General features: G+C 51.9%; 7 protein-coding genes across 7 annotated transcripts; 3 read left to right on the forward strand and 4 right to left on the reverse strand.

Annotated features, from left to right (window-relative positions):
* Nucleotides 1–109: 109 nt before the first annotated feature.
* On the forward strand, nt 110–1,519 carry BO79DRAFT_276960 (uncharacterized protein; the record flags this gene model as incomplete). Its single annotated transcript, XM_025687787.1, has 1 exon — nt 110–1,519. The coding sequence occupies one exon, from the start codon at nt 110–112 to the stop codon at nt 1,517–1,519; it is 1,410 nt and encodes a 469-aa protein (XP_025543056.1).
* Nucleotides 1,520–3,312: 1,793 nt separating this feature from the next.
* On the reverse strand, nt 3,313–4,542 carry BO79DRAFT_139439 (uncharacterized protein; the record flags this gene model as incomplete). The annotated part of the gene is made up of 3 exons (XM_025678194.1): nt 3,313–4,222; nt 4,308–4,376; nt 4,448–4,542. The coding sequence occupies 3 exons, from the start codon at nt 4,540–4,542 to the stop codon at nt 3,313–3,315; spliced, it is 1,074 nt and encodes a 357-aa protein (XP_025543057.1).
* Nucleotides 4,543–7,565: 3,023 nt separating this feature from the next.
* Nucleotides 7,566–8,539, reverse strand: BO79DRAFT_167137 (mitochondrial 37S ribosomal protein uS8m). Its single transcript, XM_025679365.1, has 2 exons — nt 8,454–8,539; nt 7,566–8,394 (listed from the first exon to the last, which is right to left on the reverse strand). Exon 2 carries the CDS (start codon nt 8,335–8,337, stop codon nt 7,825–7,827), a length of 513 nt encoding a protein of 170 aa, XP_025543058.1. The 5' UTR covers nt 8,338–8,394; nt 8,454–8,539; the 3' UTR covers nt 7,566–7,824.
* Nucleotides 8,540–8,835: 296 nt separating this feature from the next.
* On the forward strand, nt 8,836–10,745 carry BO79DRAFT_188891 (uncharacterized protein). The gene is made up of 3 exons (XM_025680620.1): nt 8,836–8,929; nt 9,010–9,176; nt 9,227–10,745. The coding sequence occupies exons 1-3, from the start codon at nt 8,892–8,894 to the stop codon at nt 10,609–10,611; spliced, it is 1,590 nt and encodes a 529-aa protein (XP_025543059.1). The 5' UTR covers nt 8,836–8,891; the 3' UTR covers nt 10,612–10,745.
* Nucleotides 10,746–11,799, reverse strand: BO79DRAFT_188895 (DJ-1/PfpI family protein). The gene is made up of 2 exons (XM_025680621.1): nt 11,687–11,799; nt 10,746–11,601 (listed from the first exon to the last, which is right to left on the reverse strand). The coding sequence occupies exons 1-2, from the start codon at nt 11,691–11,693 to the stop codon at nt 10,886–10,888; spliced, it is 723 nt and encodes a 240-aa protein (XP_025543060.1). The 5' UTR covers nt 11,694–11,799; the 3' UTR covers nt 10,746–10,885.
* A 585-nt stretch (nt 11,800–12,384) lies between these two features.
* BO79DRAFT_62838 (uncharacterized protein) lies at nt 12,385–12,762 on the forward strand. The gene has a single exon (XM_025689511.1). It carries the CDS (start codon nt 12,472–12,474, stop codon nt 12,691–12,693), a length of 222 nt encoding a protein of 73 aa, XP_025543061.1. The 5' UTR covers nt 12,385–12,471; the 3' UTR covers nt 12,694–12,762.
* On the reverse strand, nt 12,385–15,038 carry BO79DRAFT_207369 (uncharacterized protein). The gene has a single exon (XM_025682161.1). The coding sequence runs from the start codon at nt 14,767–14,769 to the stop codon at nt 12,832–12,834; it is 1,938 nt and encodes a 645-aa protein (XP_025543062.1). The 5' UTR covers nt 14,770–15,038; the 3' UTR covers nt 12,385–12,831.
* Between the last annotated feature and the right edge of the window lie 2,364 nt (nt 15,039–17,402).

Below are 17,402 nucleotides of genomic sequence, written 5' to 3' on the forward strand. Positions count from 1 at the left end.
AAGTTTGTCTGACGATAGAATATGTCATCTTAACCTTCTCACACATATCCAGATTTTGGTCACCCCAAAGAACAGAACCACCAACTCCACTCACAACATCAGCACCAAAATGGACCCCCTAAGCAAGCTTCCATACGAGCTCCTCTCCCTAATCATCGACTACACAGCAGACTGGATCACGCTCGAAAGCCTCATTCAAATCTCCCCACCACTACACGACCTCTTCACCACCTCAGCAGCCCCCAGCACCTCACCAAAGAAACAATCACGAAGATCAGCACGAACATCATCCAAAGCCCACCGCGAAGCCATACGCATTGTCAAATACACCCTCAAAAACAACCCCATCATGTCCGTTGCTATCCGTCGGCACTTCCACATAATCACCAAACTACGTCAATTTTCCTCACAACCAGCAGTCAGCCGCACCATCTGTTATACTACACTCCTATTAGGGAATGATGATTCCTCCCTCTCCTTCGATTCCCCACCAGCCCACACAACCCTCCTCGAAATGATCACCCTCGCGGCCAACATCCAGCGTCTAGCATGCGCATGTCTATCCACCTTCCTAACCCGGCTTCGGAGCGTTCATCCGCACCGCTGGACCAAAGAAGACCTAGATCCAAAGACAAGTGCATCCACACAGACAGACATGGAACCGTACAAGCTACACGACGTGGGACCTCCCTCATGGCTCGAAGAGTATCGCATCTACCGTCCGTTGTGGTTTCTACAGCTGAGATATGAATTGTTATCTGTTGGCAAGAAGCTGAGATTGTTCACTGATGCTCGACTTCAGAGAATGAAAGATGACTATATGGACATAGATACTGACGATGATGAGGAGTTCAAGTGGTTAGGCATTAATTATCGTGAGATAAGAACTGTTGTTGGGTGGTTGGAGGGCTTAGATGAGAATTTGGATCTGTTCAAAACGGATGCAGGTACAGACACAGACTTTGACCTACAGCCGCGAGCTCAACGTCGACCATCTACAAAAGCCCTCGGCAAAATCCGCAAGTTACATCAGAAAGCCACGCAAACTCCACTACCACTACCTCCTAATTTATGCTTCAAGCCTTCCGACAACTGCACAAGAAGCACCGAGTGGCTTAATCCAAGCCGCTATAGCATGATCAGACCTGTCGGAGAAGAACAGCTAACCCGCGAGGATAACAACAACAACAACAACAGCAGCAGCAGCAGCAGCAAGTCAATGTCCACGTCCCCACGCGGTTCCCAGCAGGACCTGTCACAGTCCTGGCACGCACTCGGCATGGCGGTATGGGATTGCTGGCGGATGTATGGGCTGGGACTGACCCTGGTGAGGCGGGAGTGTTTGTCGGAGCAGGCGGAGTCTGAATGGGATGATGAACTGCCGATAGGCCCGAGGCCCGCGCGTAGGAAGGAGGAGCTTGTATGTAGACTTTTGGACTTTTTGGAGGGGTGGAATGAGAATAATAGTACTAGTAGTAGGGAGGGGGGGAGAAAGAGGAAAAGGGATGATTATGAGTAGTGCTAGTAGTGAAACTGGAATAGTAGTACAAGATATATATCATGATGGATTGGGTGAACCCGCTGCTGATAAAATTTGTTTGATACTAGCAACTAGTACAGCTTGAATGTCTCAGTAAGTACGTTTAAATAAGTTCGGTGGGGAGTTAAACCCAGTATACCATGTTAGAGATAGTACCTGACTTATGAGTTCATTTCATGACACAAGTTAATGCGATCGGATTTTAGTTACCAAATGAAAATACTTTGGTATTATGGACATTTTAAAACTATTGAAAGAAGATAACACTATAACAAGATGTTCTAGTGTAACAGGTAGTACAGTTATCTCTGTCACATACCAAATGACAGACACTACTAGATACTTACTTACTAGGCTAGTACAATTACTCCAGAAAGAATGCTAGTGATCATCATGCACTTCCTTCTGGGCCATGCCTCAGGCTGCCCGCTGACCTCGAAAGCAATGATTTGTTGGGCCTATAAATCGCCCAGTTCTCGTGGTTTTGTTTGGTCCCGTTGTATTACGTATGTTTTTGCAGAGAGGTAACAAGTGGCGCGCCAAGTATGGTGGCTCTTTGAGGAGGTTGGGGGTAAGATTGTACCTGGTTCGTTAGTAAGGGCAGTAAGAATGATAGCCGTCTGTTGATTGCCAGACTATCTTGATTGAGGCAAGGGCTGGTTGAGAAGCACTAGGGGTTTAGAAAAAGGCCCCTTCTGTCTCTGTGCCTGAGGCCAATCTTGGCCGATTATCATGTCCGGACAGAGAAGGCGCATAACAGACTATTAATTCTGCAGGAATTTTCCCCCAATGTGGCCCCATGTCTTTCCACCTCATCTCCCTTCAGCAAACGCTCGTATGGCTCTATAGTGTGAAAATAACACTGTATTCCCGCTTCGTAGAGTCCAAAAAGTATTTGTATATGTCCCTGAGAAAGACACAAAGTCTGGCTGCTGACAACGCTTTATCAGTGCTAGTGGACAATTCAAAAATGGACCAAGCACTGAGCCAGCGCAGAGTTTCATATAAGTGTTCAGCCTGAAAAGCCAACAGAACGCAATAAACATGACAATTCAACAGCCATGTAACCTCTAGATCAACGGAAGTCGACCGCAGTGCAAAAAAACAAAAGGCCACCCGGATCAGCCAAAATGAGCTGTACAACATGATATTGAAGGAGAAACATAAGGAATAGACAAATCTTCAACCCATACCAAGGCATAAGGTTCAAAAGCATATAACGGCACCAAAAGTATAATCTAAAGCCGAAAGGTAATCTGATCATGGAAATCCAGACAACATATAAAAAGAGACAAATAAACCCGAGGAACACACGAGAAACCTCCATAACGGCATAAAAGAAGCCCTAATATCACCATGGCATACTTCATCATCGTCCAATCAAAGGGGATCTATTGAACCAAACTTGTTTAAAATCTCGGCCGGTCATGGCCTGAGATCATCGAATCGGCCAATCCGGTAGTACTGGGGAATCCATATCCAGGGGCCATATGTGGGACGCTTGGACAAAGTCAATCCATCCGTAAGGGTAAGGTAAAGGTCCGCAGTTCCGCTTGAACAATGGACGGGTAATCCGGATATTCCACGGGCACTGTGTTTGTTCTCCTTGGGAAGTCTCCTTCCTGGGAACAACCGTCCAGAGGTGCGGAGGGGTAAACCACAAAAACAGGAGCATGGCGGTCTGCACTTGGTCCATGGGAAGGCAGGATCGTGTGGCCATAACTCAAATCATCATCATCATAATTTAGGCAAAGGCTGGCAAATACCCTAGTTCATGGGCTGGCAAATTTGACGCGACGGCTGCGTCGATCATGGATGCGTTTTTCTGTATCAAGATAGAGGCGGTCAAGGAATTCCATGGCATTGGCATCCTTGAGAATCTTGGCCACCTGCGTGCCAGCTGAGATAAGTTGAAGAACATTCCGATCATCCTTGATGGGCCGGGATTGATGCTTGGCGGCATGTCTCATCTCCAGGGAATTCTCCAGAACGGTCACTAATTGCTTGATCTGGCCATTATACAACACCCGGGCTGGGATACGACGCTTGGTCGCCAGTCTCTTTAGGAGATATACCCACTCGGTCCACTCGCGGTCAGAAGGAACTCTCACCGGTCTCTTGTCCGGTTCCAGTGGAATCGGAAATTGATACTTTGCAACGAAGTCAAAGGCACACTGTGACAGTCGGTCGTTTACTGACGACAGGATTTGATCTTGCTCTGAGACATCTAGATTAGTAGGTAGATGAGGCAAATCCCTCCCTTGGGCTGCTATGACCCGCGGTGACGGTGGGTCTAGCAACTGATGGGGTCCGTCGAACTCGTCACGATTAGACGGCCGTCTCTGCGAGTGATACCGGGTAGCGCCTTTAGGCTTCTCCGTTGCGCGTCGACTGTTTCTTTCAATCAGGTACTCCGAAGTTTCGTAGGGTCTGACTAGGTCGTAATCACGCCTAAGTGACTCCGCTGGGAGGCGAGCAGGGTGGTCCCACTCTGGGTACAGAGCTGTGGGGCGTGGCAAGGCACCTCCTGCAGACACGGGAATGGTTCCCAATGCATGTGAAGTCACTGGAAGTCCGCTGTATGGCATAGCAAATTCCGACGAAACTGGTTTGTTGGGCTTGACAGGAGCCTGAGTATCTATGGGTCCACGCTCAATATGCGGAGGGGAGAACCTTCTAGCGCTAAGGATGAGTGACATGAGAGTCTCAGTATGACAGATTCTGCAAAGAAAGGAAGTAGAGCCGATACAAGATAGTGACAAGGTACCTTGGATGATAGATCACGGGCGCCTCGCCCGAAGTCCCGTATACGGACGGTTGTTGGGGCATGATGCCACTGTACAAGGTGAGCTTCCCCCGACGACACCACCAGGAACAAAATAAGGAGAATATTGCATTGGGGCTGACCTGTGGCGAGACCACGAATCATCACTGCTGATGGAATGTGTGCAGGAGCCGCTGCTCCCAGATGCTCGTGAGAAATAACTGAGACCTGAAGACATTGCGATCAATGAGGGTGAAAGGACCGTGGACATGAGGCTGATGATTTATATAGAAGAATGAACGGGTATACACAATGGCGAGGCAACCTCAGCCTGTTCAGTCCAGACCTTTCAGAATGGTGCCTGACAGCGAGTAGAATGGGGCGTTTTATTATAGCAAAGTAGCAGATAATGTGGGAAAAAAATAAAATAAGAGGGTGGACGGCCCACGGCACCAGATAAGCTTTTAATTTCAAAGGCCGCGTGAGATATGGCAAGTTGGAAGAAATATGAAGAACTCCACTGTCAGTGGCAATAGGACTGGATTGCTCAAGGCCGGGCTCCGCTCTGTCAGGGAGCAAGCGCGTGCCGGAAGATACCTCGTACTATACGGAAAACAACGAATCTATCTTGCTTCCAGGGCCAATCGAGCCAGGTCTCCACCGTGCCTCGCCGACAGGGTTGAGGGGGATCGATTGAGCCAGAGACGTCCGGGAGAACAAGGGACGATGAAGAGCAATAAGGAAGTCCGCCGGCGCAGCAGCCAGACAATAACTCCCGGAGCTAGACGCCCTGCCAGTCTTCCGTGCAATCAGTGGAGCTGCACCAGGCATACTGGGGTACATAGCCATGGATGGACCCGGCAGTAAATCGCAGCGAGACTCCACCAGCGGGACATAGCCAACTCCTGTATGTTGATCTTGCCCTCAACCGCGCATGTCAGGACAAGAAATGAGGAGTCGAAGGATCCGGTGCTGCATAGGGTTTTGGGCAGCAACCGCAGGACTCGGCAGGGAACATGCGTCCGCTGGGCATAAGGACGAGAACATTACCTACTATTATTCACGGCCTTGGCCCAATTGCCAGTCAGTCCATTTGCTGATGGAACATTGCGGGTAAGGGGCTTTTGTTTTTTTCTTTGGGAGGGGGGAAGTTAAAGGGAATAAAGTTACTGGGCACCGTGTCAATGGTCCCATGTCTCTCCACCCACATCGACTGGGCCTTGATTGGGATCCAATTGTGGACAGGGACGAAGAAGGAGAACAAGACCAAGGCCGATGATGAAGCGGAGGTTGCAGTGGGAAAGAGAAGCAAACTGCGAATCACGGGGCGGACGGCGGGGACTGGCCTGGGTGCCTGAGTCCACCGGTCGAGGGCCAAAATAGACCCGATCTTCCTTTCCCCATCGGGACTTTGCTACCGCATCTACCGTCATTATTCTTAACTCCACTCCAGATCGTTCTTTTGGCTATGCGCATATCGTTGTACTCCATGGTGCTGGTGAACCGAACCATAGTCTGGCGCTTGTCCAGTCCATCTCAAACTCCAACTGGTAGACATCTAGCCCTTGTCTATCTACGGATCCATCCCCACTGTCGAGGATGCGCTACTCGCATTTGCTCTACAGCTGCCTATGCTGGAGGGAAGGACCCAGTTCAATTCAACTACCACAGAGATTTGGTGTATATATTGTGGAGTGGATCGGGAGCACACACACACCACGGTCAAGGACGGATGGCGGCCTAAAGTCGAGAATCCACAGGGCGGGGAGCTTCAGGTTCCCGGCCTGAAATGTCACTGCTCCTCGATGAGTTGGGCACACACAGCTGCATGTTTTGTCGCCCAAACTGAGGGCGTCCGTGTCAGCCAATACTCCTTTCCCGACGCTGACTTGATGAAACTACTTCTTCGTACGAGGTCACTGACGTGCAAACAGCAATCGAACTAATGATAGATCATGAATAGGGAAACTTACCACCCCGATCTATTGAGGGGATCCCTGGCTATTTGCCTATATTCTGGATACACTAAATGACCCCATCTGAGCAAACAATGTGCCGAGGCAAATAAGGGGAAACCTTGGACAAGAAGAATCCAGAAGACAAAGCAACCAGGGCCTTCTCTCGTGGATCGAACCGATTACTCGATTAAATTGAACCAGCACAAGCTGTGAGACATTGCCGGGTTGCGTATGGCGTACATCATTGCGACCCAACGGAAAGTCGCTGAGGTAACCTCCCGAGTAAAGAGTGTGGATGATTCGTGGCGTCTGATATTGCTTTGAAGCTCACCCGATATTATCTCGGTAGTCACAAACGCCTGGGGTGTCCTGCCCTACCCACCGTGGTTTTACAATCCCACCAGACCATGCCCCCTTCGTCCTAACCAGCATTCCTGCTACCTATCTCGTTGGTACATCGACGATAGATTAATGGGTCATGGTGATCTCAAGTCAGTATCCGGACAGCCCGGAGATAACATCGCTGGCTCAATCCAGACACACTGCGCATCAGACTTGGTCCAAATTCTATGACTAACATTGGAAGATCTGATGTCCTCCCATTGCACGGTGAGGTGTTGGCAATGGCAGCAGAGTCCATGCACCAACAGGAAAGTATAAATTGAGAATTACTATTGTATCGGCTACTCAACGGCGTTTCTAGGAGTTCTAACAGGAAGAAAATATTCCGTACTTGCCAATATTGCATGGCGAACCTGTTGCTTATATCAGCGCCGCCACGACAGCTGAGCCATGCGTAAGGCAGCTTCATAAACCGGTGCACTAATTCGATGAACGGTCAAAGCGAGACAACCGCCGCAAAAGAGACCCATGGGAAGGAGCTCACATGCACATGGATAACAGGATATTGTCAGCAGACACTGCTAGATGCAAGCAGCAGAATCTACTGGATCAGGCAGGTCGGTGTAGAGCTGCAGCAGAATGCCATAATCATTAAAGCACTCTGATTTCAAGGTGCTCACAGGCGGAGCAGTAAGCCATCGGACACTACCGGGTGGTTCTGTATGTCGATAGATGACCTGGCCAGCTGCAACTTGTTGAGAACATCGTAGTAGTAGAGGGGTTGATCCTGGTAGATGTGCACGAAACCCTGCCTGGATACGAGAATGTCTTCCTGAGTCATTCACCGAGCTCTAAACCTGTTGCTTGGCTGTCCCTGAGGTTTGTTGAACCATAGCTAGGCGGATCCCCTGTAAACAAAAGACCAGAGCTAGATGAACATCACGAGCAGCTAGATTCACCACCTACAATGACCATCGGCTCCAACCAAGCCATCATCACTGGCAGCCAGCACAAAAGATAAGAAAAACAGGCCTTCAAAATGGTAGATCGTACATGAAGTCACCTAGTTACTATACAAGGTATCCATCCCAAAGTCGCGACATAAAACATACAAAGCATGGGATGAGACACAGCGCGACTGACCAAACTCCGCTATAAATGCAAAACCACAAGAATCAAAAGTAATCCATCTATCATCCTTCCCTCTCCGTATAAAGTCCTTAGCGAATACGGCACAAGACCAACCCACCCAGCTTCTTCTCCACACATTCCCTAGCTTCCAAGATACCCCGGTCCGTGGAGATGTACAAGCTCTCACCAGGCGAGCGAATACCCTCAACAGTGTTATCCCGCTCACCGCGAATCACCCGACGCAGACCAGCCACATCGATCGTCACTCGTCGTGTCGGCTTGCTAACCATGCTCAACTTGCCTAGCACGGGCTCGCTCTGCCAGTACTTCAGACCAAGCCAGAGTCGTCGGGTAGCGACGTTACTTTGAGTCACGGGCTCGATGCCTTCGACCTCATCGACTGGGTTCGGGTTGCCGAGGATAGGGTGTACAGGGGGAGGAGTCGGGCCTCCGCGGACGACGGAGGAGAGGTAGCCGTCGTTTTGGAGCGCGAGGGCGAGTTTCAGGTGGAGCTTGGAGTTGGGGATGGAGGTGAGGCCGAGACGGGCCTTGCAGGCATTGTTCAGGTGCGAGCAGACGTGGGCGAGGTTGACGAGAGACATCTTGACAAGAGGTTTGGCCCGGGGGCCTGTGGTGTGCGGAGGACGGGGATAAGGTGACTGGGTCGGAGTAAGCAAACTTGCGCGGCGACTGAAGCTGGTGGGGGGGTTGGGTGTACCTGTTGCGGTGGGCGGAGAAGGTCAATGAAAAGATAGTCGAATCTCTATCGATTCAATCTAGAACAGCAGCAGCAATGGTCGGATTTGAGGTCCCGCTGGCAGACAATCTCCGATGATGCGGAAGCTCAGATGAAATTTTCGGAGGAACATAATCGCGGCGCCGATAGGGTTATATGCCTCAGGCATCACTGTTTCTTGTGACATCTCCGGCGGCAGCGAATCAGCGGCCAGAAGCGCTCTCAGCCGCTCTGTAGCCGCCGGGCTTCTGCATCACGCTGCATCGCTGCATCTTACAGGCCGGTGTGAATTCCCCTCTTGTCTAGGTATAAATCATGGCGCTGTCGTCTCCCCCCAATTCCCGCTTCGTGCGGAATTCATCATCTTTTCTTCTCTTCTTCAACACGCCCTGGTGGCCTTATCGACGTTGATCGCCCATTATGCCGCCGTTATCGGGTGAAGAGCGTATACTAACTGTGTGAGTAGCGCTACCCCGCAGATCCCAGCTGCTGCAGCTGTATCACATCTGGTTGCTTGGAGTTGCTAACCGCCGTGTAGCTTTGCGGATATCCATTATTATTTTGCAGCGCCATGTCCGAAGCCTGTCCATCACCGGTTTGATAAGGGTTGCTATCTATATCTATATCTCAACAGCGCTCTGCAGAAGATCAGGATTGAGGTCGCGAACAATCCAGGGACTCCAGAGCAGGATGCTTTCAATGGCAGTTAGTACTCACCTCCTTGGTGATACTGATTTATCGCTAAACGCCTATAGCTCTGGACAATATCCATCTCCGACATTCAACTAAATTCCCGACTCTCTGCACTGTGACCGTGGACGGACAAGTGCCGAGTCCACCCCAAGGCCAACCGGCATTTCCGCCGCCACCAGGCGCCATTTCAAGCGAATGGCAACTGCCTGGTAACGATTCCCCGGCCCTATTCCGCCTGCACACACTAGACATCTATTTCTGGACGACGGAGGACGTCACTCAATTCCTAGATCTGGTGGAGCGTCATCTCTCGCAGTCACAAATCGAGACAGACCGACACCCCTTTCCACCTCCACCACAAAGCACCGTCAGTTCTGTTGTGCAGCAGCTGGAAAATGTAGCCATCACCGATCCTGGCTACCAGAATGGACAGACTCGCAATTCTCAAGCCGAGGTTGTGTCTAACCCCGTGCCCAGCTACCAAGCCATCACACCACCGAGCAACCTCCCTCCTCCCCCTCCACTAGGCGGCTTAGCTACAACTGCCCAGCCATTCATGCCTGGAATCCAGTCCGTAGCCAGCGAACAACAGGATACTACTCCGCCGGAACCAACTCCCGCCCCTCTACCCTACAATCCCGCTGCACCCCCGGCGCCAGAGCCTATCAGGCACCGAGAGAAGACTCCTCCGCCAGAGGACGCTGAGACAGGAACCGGCCTTGCAGCAGCTGCAGCTGTCGACAACGGCCTTGTTTATCCTCAATCCTCCCAAATGCCTCCGGGGGTAGCCGCCACAGCAACAGCACCATCAGCAACAAGAGGTCTATCCGCCCCTCCACCTCCACCAGGGCCCGCCCCGCCCTACAGCATGCCTGGGAACTACGTGCCCCCTGGACCTCCGAGTGCTGGCCTCTCCTCGTTCCCAACCTCCATGCCTAGCCCAGGTCTGCCCTCATACTCTGCCTCGTTCCTATCAGGCGAGAGCCTCAGCCATCCCATGGGGAACCAGTCACTCCCAGGTCCACCACAGCAGCAGCAGCAACGCATGTCCTTCGCCCCGCCTCCCACTGACCCTAACGCGCACCTCTTCGGCGGAGCAGGAGCAGGAGCCGCCGCAGGACCAACTCCTGGCATATACAGAACGTCAACGGACTCATCATCGACATCTACCCCGCCAATGCAGTTGTCGCTAGGCGGATATTCGACCTTCTCGTATGAACAGCAGGGACCGAAGCGAAGCGCAACGGTGTCAGGGAATGAGTACAACGTTCACAATCAATTGTATCAGCCGACGGCGCAGGAGTCGATCTCCCCGCATCAGAAGTATGCCAAGGAGGCGATGGTCAAGCCGGGGGATCCGCATCGGCCGCAGTATTTTGTGAAGAGTGCGTATAAGGTGGAGCATGGGGTGAATCGGTTCTTGAAGAAGTTGGAGAAGAAGTTGTAACCATCTCCTATAAGGAACTTGACTTTTGGATTGTTATGGCATGATGGTTAAGGATCTGTTTATACTGGCGTTGAATGCTTCTTCTACATAGTATATCATTTGTCTTACACGTTCGATTCAACAGCGATTAATTCCATTCCATACATGTGCACGTTCACATTCCTCATCAACACATCAATCCATAACATACAACACCCCAGGAGAATATCCCTACCCACCACCGCCGCCCCCCAAACAATCAATGAACAATATCAGTCAATCAACCCCTAACAAACTAAACAAACGGATCCCTCTCCCCCTCCCTCCACCTCCTAAACTCCAACACCCTCTCAACCCTCCCCGCAACCTCCTCCCCCCAAATACTCTCCACCCAAGCAAACATCAAATCCACACCGGCACTCACACCAGCCGAACTCCACACCTCTACACCCACCCCATCTCCCTTCGCAGTAGACTTATCAACCACCCACCTCGCCTCCCTCACCCACTCCACGCGGGGAGCATCCCTAACCACACCCTCCCAATCATTCTTATTCGTCGTGGCCCTCTTCCCATCCAGCACGCCCGCCCTGGCAGCTAACTTGCCCCCCGTACACACAGTCAACAGGTACTTGAGGGACGGGTAGACGGAGCGTATGTACTCGATGTGTTCGGGGAGCGGGGCGCGAGTGCCCCAGCCTCCGGGGATGAGGAGGACGTCGAGCGGTGGGGCAGAGGTGAGGGTTGCTGTTGGGAGGATGGATTGGGAGAGGGCGTTGGGGAGGGAGGGGGGGAGGGTGGATATGGGGGTGAGGGTGGTGGAGAGGAGGGTTAGGGATATGGGTGGAGTTGGGATTGGAGATGGGGAGGTGAGTGAGGGAGTGTTGGTGGACCAGGAGAGGACGTTGAGGACGTCGAGGGGGCCGAAGACGTCGAGGGCTTGGAAGCCCGGGAAGAGGAGGACGCCGATGCGGAGGGGCGGTGATGTAGTTGTTGCGGTAGTGGGAGAGTCTGGAGTGGTGGTGTTAATGTCAGTGTCAATGGATGGAGGTGATAGTTGGGATGTGGAGAGGGGCGGGGGAGGGAGGGGAAGTACCTGTCATAGTGGGGTGATATTTGACGAGATTGGGGAGGATGAATAGCAGTTATGAGATAGTTAGGATTCAACGAGTGAGTCAAAGAGGATAGATGACGCCTTTAATAATCCAGTGCTCACTCCTCCTGTTGTTATTATAACTACCTACTATAGAAGGAACAAAGTACTGCCAGGAACTAATCCAATCTAGAACAAACAGGTACAGGCACGTGCTATTCTGTTCCGTGAATCACCGCTAATGATTAATCTGACCTCAGCAGCTAGTAGAGCAGTATTGAGCATATTTATTCACCGGATACCTAGTTAGTAACTATTTACTGTGTGCATGTACGGCTTGAAATCCGCTTCATGAGCTGACTATCTCTCTGTGGTCTGGTGATGATGCTATCCATCACATGGTAAGTTGATTTTAAATCGGATCGAATGGCATTGGATTTGGAGTCAATAAAAATAGAACCAGTAAATTTGAGGTGGAGAGAAGGAAGAATCCTTTCATGGGCGAAGGATTATACTGCTGTTGTGTGTAGGGCGTAGCATGCAGTCGAGCGCATTATTAGTAAATATGTGCTCGGCGTTCTCCCAAGGTATAAGCTGTGGCGGTCTAGAACAATGCACGCTGTAGCTGTGTTCTGAGTTGGCTATTAGTTTGGTCATGAAAATCAATCGTAATGATCTAGGTAAAAGGGCTTCTGTGTGTACTGGCATGTTATGATAAGATTAACAAACTATCGTTTACTGAATACCAATAATTTACACCAAAGCATAAAATAATCAAGGATAAGAATATGCCAGAGGACCCAGTACTATGCAAGATGCAGTACTCCGTACACATCGCTAAGATCACATCCGAATCAACTCCACCTGCAATGCTCCGACATGCACGTCGTCGGTCTTGTTCGACTGTCAACAAGGGGCTTTCCACACCAAGATCCCGAAAGATAACCCGAGACCAAAATGGAAGACAGAGAAGCCAAGAAGCAGAGAAGAAGGGTAAAGCCCAACAATAAAATCAGTATCAAGAACACGTGGAGACAAGCATATGTACCTGGTCGCATCACGATTATCAAGGGTATAAAAAGATATGTCACGAGAAAGAAACGAGAAGAGAAGAATCTATTTTAACTGGTCAAGTGCTCCGCAGAAAGTCAGTTGAGAGAGAGCTTGCCCATGTCAACATCAACCTCGCCCGACTGGGCCTCGACAACCTCAGGAGCCTCGGCGACAACCTCAGTGGAAGCCTCAGTAGATTCCTTAGCAGGAGCTTCGGGCTCAGTGACCTCCTTAGTCTCGGGCACCTCAATGGCTGGCTCTTCCGTCGGCACGGTGATCTCGGCAACGGGCTCGGTCTCAGCAACCGCAGGGAGGTCGGTAGCTTGTTCCTCAGCAGCTTCAGCAACCTCGGTAGCATCGACTTCAGGGGCAGCCTCGGCGACGGAAGCAGCAGCTTCAGCTTCAGGCTCGACAGAGGTCTCAACGGGCTCCTGAACAGGTTCCTGCACAGGCTCCTGCGCGGGAGCTTCCTCGACAACCTCGACGGGCTTCTCTGGGATAGCAGAGGCCTCAGAAACGACCTCGGCCGGCTCCTCGGCCTTCGCCTCAGGCGCAGGCTTCTCCAGCGGCTTGCCTTGCTCGACCTTGGTCGGACGGGACGTGCGGGTATCCAGTTTGGAGGGAACTCGTCTAGGCGCCCGGGCCGGCTTGGTGGCCCGCGGGGGGCTCTTGACCTCAACCTTGTCGTGCGTCTTACTGGCAGAGCTAGCCGTGGGGCGCATCATGCGAGCCAGGAATCCCTCGTCGACCGGTCTGGAACTCGTGTTGCTCACACGGGAATGAGGGCGTTCGCTTCCGCTAGGAGGGGAGGTACGAGACGACGGCTTGCGCACGGTGGAAGCGGTCGGAGTGATCGCGCGCTTCTGGGTTGCAGTGGTCGAGCTCTTCAGCGTGGACGGCTTGCGCGTCAGAGTAGACGTGGTGGTCTTCTTGGCGGTAGACGAAGTCGAAGCCGTTGTCGAAGCCGGGCGAGTGGGGTTGGCGGCCGCTTTGGTGGTGCGGGATGCGGTCGAGGCTGTCGGCTTTGTCAGGTCGCGGGCAGGCACAGAGGGCCGTGCAGGCTTGGTGACGGGCTTCGTCGCAGTGTTCAAGGATGTCCGGCTCGGCTTGTGTGCGACTTTGGGGGCTTCAAGGGCCGCAGTCTTCGTCGCCGTCGGCCGGACTGCCCGTGTAGTCCGAGTAGTCTTGTCCTCGGTTTTGGCGGGAGAGGTGGGGGTACGGGGTTGCGCTGGCGACTTGGAAGCAGGCTTGGGTGCCGTCTTTCCCACCTGGATAGTGGATGGTCGCTTTGTGACTGTCTTGGTCGGCGTCGGCTTGGGGGTGGAGACCTTGCTGGCCTTTACAGGAGAAGCTGGGGCTGGCGTAGCAGCAGCAGCAGCAGCAGCAGCAGGTGCAGGGGCCTCCTCGATGACCTCTTCTGAGGGCTTTTCAGGCTCTACCGGGGCAGACTCGACTTTCTCAGACACATCATTCTGCGATGTCTCCGAGGCCGCAACGGGCTGTTCGGTGATCTTCTGAGGGAAGCCGTTGCTGGTTGGTGACACAGACAACGGACTTCTCAAGCCACCCTCGAAATCCTCCGAATTGAAGCTCCTGACCCGAGAGGGAGCAGCAGGGCTATCGCTGCGACCACTCACGCTGCGAAGCCCTGCGACAGGGTTCGGCTGGGTGGCTCCATCGACAGCGATGAAGCTGGCGCGCACCTTGGACAAGGGTCTGGCAGTTGCGGAATGTTCGGAGCCAGCGGGAGATCGACCGCGGGAGGGAGGGGAAGTAGTGTTGTTCTGGTTGTTCTCGAACCTAGCGAGAAGGTTGCGCACACCAGGATGGCCGCCTGTCTCGTTCATGATGGCGGCTCGTTTGGGCGACAAGTGGCGGAAGCGGGAGGTCAGCAGAGGGTATTGATCGTGGCGGATGGGACTGGGGAGGGGAGAATCGGAGCTCGAGGGGTTGGTCAAAGAATCGACGGAGGTGGAGATGCGAAGAGGAGATTCAGCGCTTCGCACGGATGAAGCGAAGGAATCGGAGGGCATTCACAAGGATGAATGAACGCGTCCCAGAAAGAGGAGGGACGGGGTGACGTGAGATAAACAGTAGACCCAATCTGTTAACAACACGCGGGAGGCAAACAGTGGTTCGGTAGTGGGGGGAAACAAAGTCAATGCAGGTGAGACAATGTAACCGCGGTGGACACAACCATGGTGGACAAAGAGGGGATTGGAGTGAGGAAGCTGTGAATAGAGAATGAATGAATGAATGGTAGGGGGGATGAGGATGAGTAGGTGAGAAGAGAGGAAAGAGGGAGAAGAAGAAGAAGAAGAAGAGGAGGAAGAGGGAGAAAGAGAGACACTTCCAACTAAAGAGAGGAAAGTGGAGAGAGAGAGAAAGCAACGAGGCCCCGACGCCTGAGGCAGCGGGTTCAGGGGTCGGATCCGCGGCTTCAAGTTGATGGCGCTCCGTCTCAGATTCGTTTTCTCGTCGGTCTCTGCCTGGATGGCCTTACGTATTATTGAATAATCACCACCAAGAATACCTAATAATCCCTCTCTTCCTTTTGGTGGATGCTTCCCTTCCCCCCCTTGACCTGATAGTCTCCGGCACTATTGACCTCCCCCAGGGAATGACTCTCATCCTTTCTTTTGCGATCGACGGAATAATCGGCACCAACTCCTTGCAAAGTTCATACACAGTCAATACTGATGCGATGCTAGTGATGATCCTATTGCTGAGGTGGGATGAAACAGTCCTCTTACCAGCTGAAACCCATGCCTCGTACTACGTATACTATCATTCTCATCACAGCATCATCAATTCAATTTGACTGTTTGTCATGGTCACCATGGAGCCCCGACTGGCCGGGACATTTCCTGCAATCTCCTGCACTTCCCCCCGATCGTCTCCCTTTCCCCCCACGCCCCTAAAAAAGGCCAGCTTGCAGTTCCTTGCAAGTTGCGACACAAGTTTAGCGAAACCTTGATCGTGCATCCCGATTGTCCCAATCCTTAGTTCACATGCTGGCCCCCTCGATCTTGCATCCCTTCCGGTGGCAACATCCAGTTTCACCATCCCCGTCAGCCCACAAATGGTTGGTGTAGGAATATTACTGTGTAGAGATAGTTGTTGCTGTGTTCGTGGACAGGTTCCTGGATGACGCATTCCCCTAGGAAACCCCTGGTGGATCAGGGATGGACGCGAGGATGTTAACGGCGACCAATTTCCCTCTAGTGCCATTCTAGTCCTTCTAGAGCATTCATGGAATAATCAAAGGATGCTGTTAGTGCTTTCCTTTAATTACCCCGGTGGGTTCAGATGCACTGACCTCCTCACTCACACTCTCTCCCTTTCCCTCGGACATGACACATGGCAGTAGTCCCAGCTTGTGGTCCCCCCCGCCTGCTAACTGCAGTCCCCCATGGCACGGTTGTCTCCCTTGTCGTCGGCAATATGAACAATCAATTGATTGTAGTATTGTGTATAGAGTGAAAAAAAAAGGGTTTCCGCAGGGCCTTGCCCTGACGCAAACAAGGGGAGACGGGGAAGCTGTGCCAGACTTCAATGGAAAGATCAAAGCGCCCCCACCCGCGGGATGAACCTTATAACGCAGGGAAGTCCGACTCAACCATGGAAACGCCCCAAAGCTGGCCGTCAGACCGCTGTTACCATTGTCCATTTTCCACTAGATGCACTGATAACCGGAAATATAATCATCAATAGATAGAAATTAAGCAAGGTCTTTGACCACTGAGGTCCAGGCTTAGTTATTGCAGGTAGGCCTCCACTGCGCGTGACTGACACGCTGGGCTACAGGCGTCTGTCAAGCCAGTTCGTTTGGATAAAGTATGCGGATGACAGTCAAGAATGTGAGCATGTTTCGAACCAAGGAAGTTGATGCATCCTGGGGAGTTTGATTATTTTGCGTAAAGAAGTATCATCATGCGAACTTGCCTCGTCGGCACCACCAGGTAGTATCTGCCAATGTATTTTGCTACTTGGTGCAAGGTCAAAGGCAACTGATCCAGGTGTTGTGGTACCACATGTACTTGTAGCATCTGCTTATATGCAAGCAAGTGTTGGTTAAAAATGTCTTGGACATGTCACAAAATCCCAACTTGAACGCTCATATCCTATCGGTGTTGGTGGAAGTTGACCTGATGAGCTCTGGCACACCTTGTTGAGTCGTGTGTCGTGCAACACTACTGCCCTCGTTCGCTACTAGTTATAGAAGCACAATAGACAACTATCAAATCATTTCATTATGTCCAAGGCTTGATGTACATGACTTAGCAGACTATCCCAATAACATGCATAGCTAACCAAAATATATTGCAGACTTTTTCACGCATAGCGAACAACGTCCCCACGTTACTCATGTACCAAACGAACTACAGCAATTCAGCGGGATCAGAAGGCAACGACTCTGGCATGATACCAGCATCTGCATCTTCCAGGTCGTCGGTGAGTATCCCTACCCCACTGTCTAGTCGCTTACGATGTTTCCCCCGGCCAGCTTCCACGTCGACAAATCTTGTCATACTGACCGGTGTGATGGGCTCGATATTCACACCATCTGATGATTGGATCTCATCCGAACGTAGCTCCCAGTTCGCAGCGCGAACTCTGGCTTTCCGTCGCTCGCTATTGACGGTTTCCTTCATAATGGCAAATG

This window comes from Aspergillus costaricaensis (genome assembly GCF_003184835.1).
Source record: "Aspergillus costaricaensis CBS 115574 unplaced genomic scaffold BO79scaffold_5, whole genome shotgun sequence".
Lineage (NCBI taxonomy): Eukaryota > Fungi > Ascomycota > Eurotiomycetes > Eurotiales > Aspergillaceae > Aspergillus > Aspergillus costaricensis.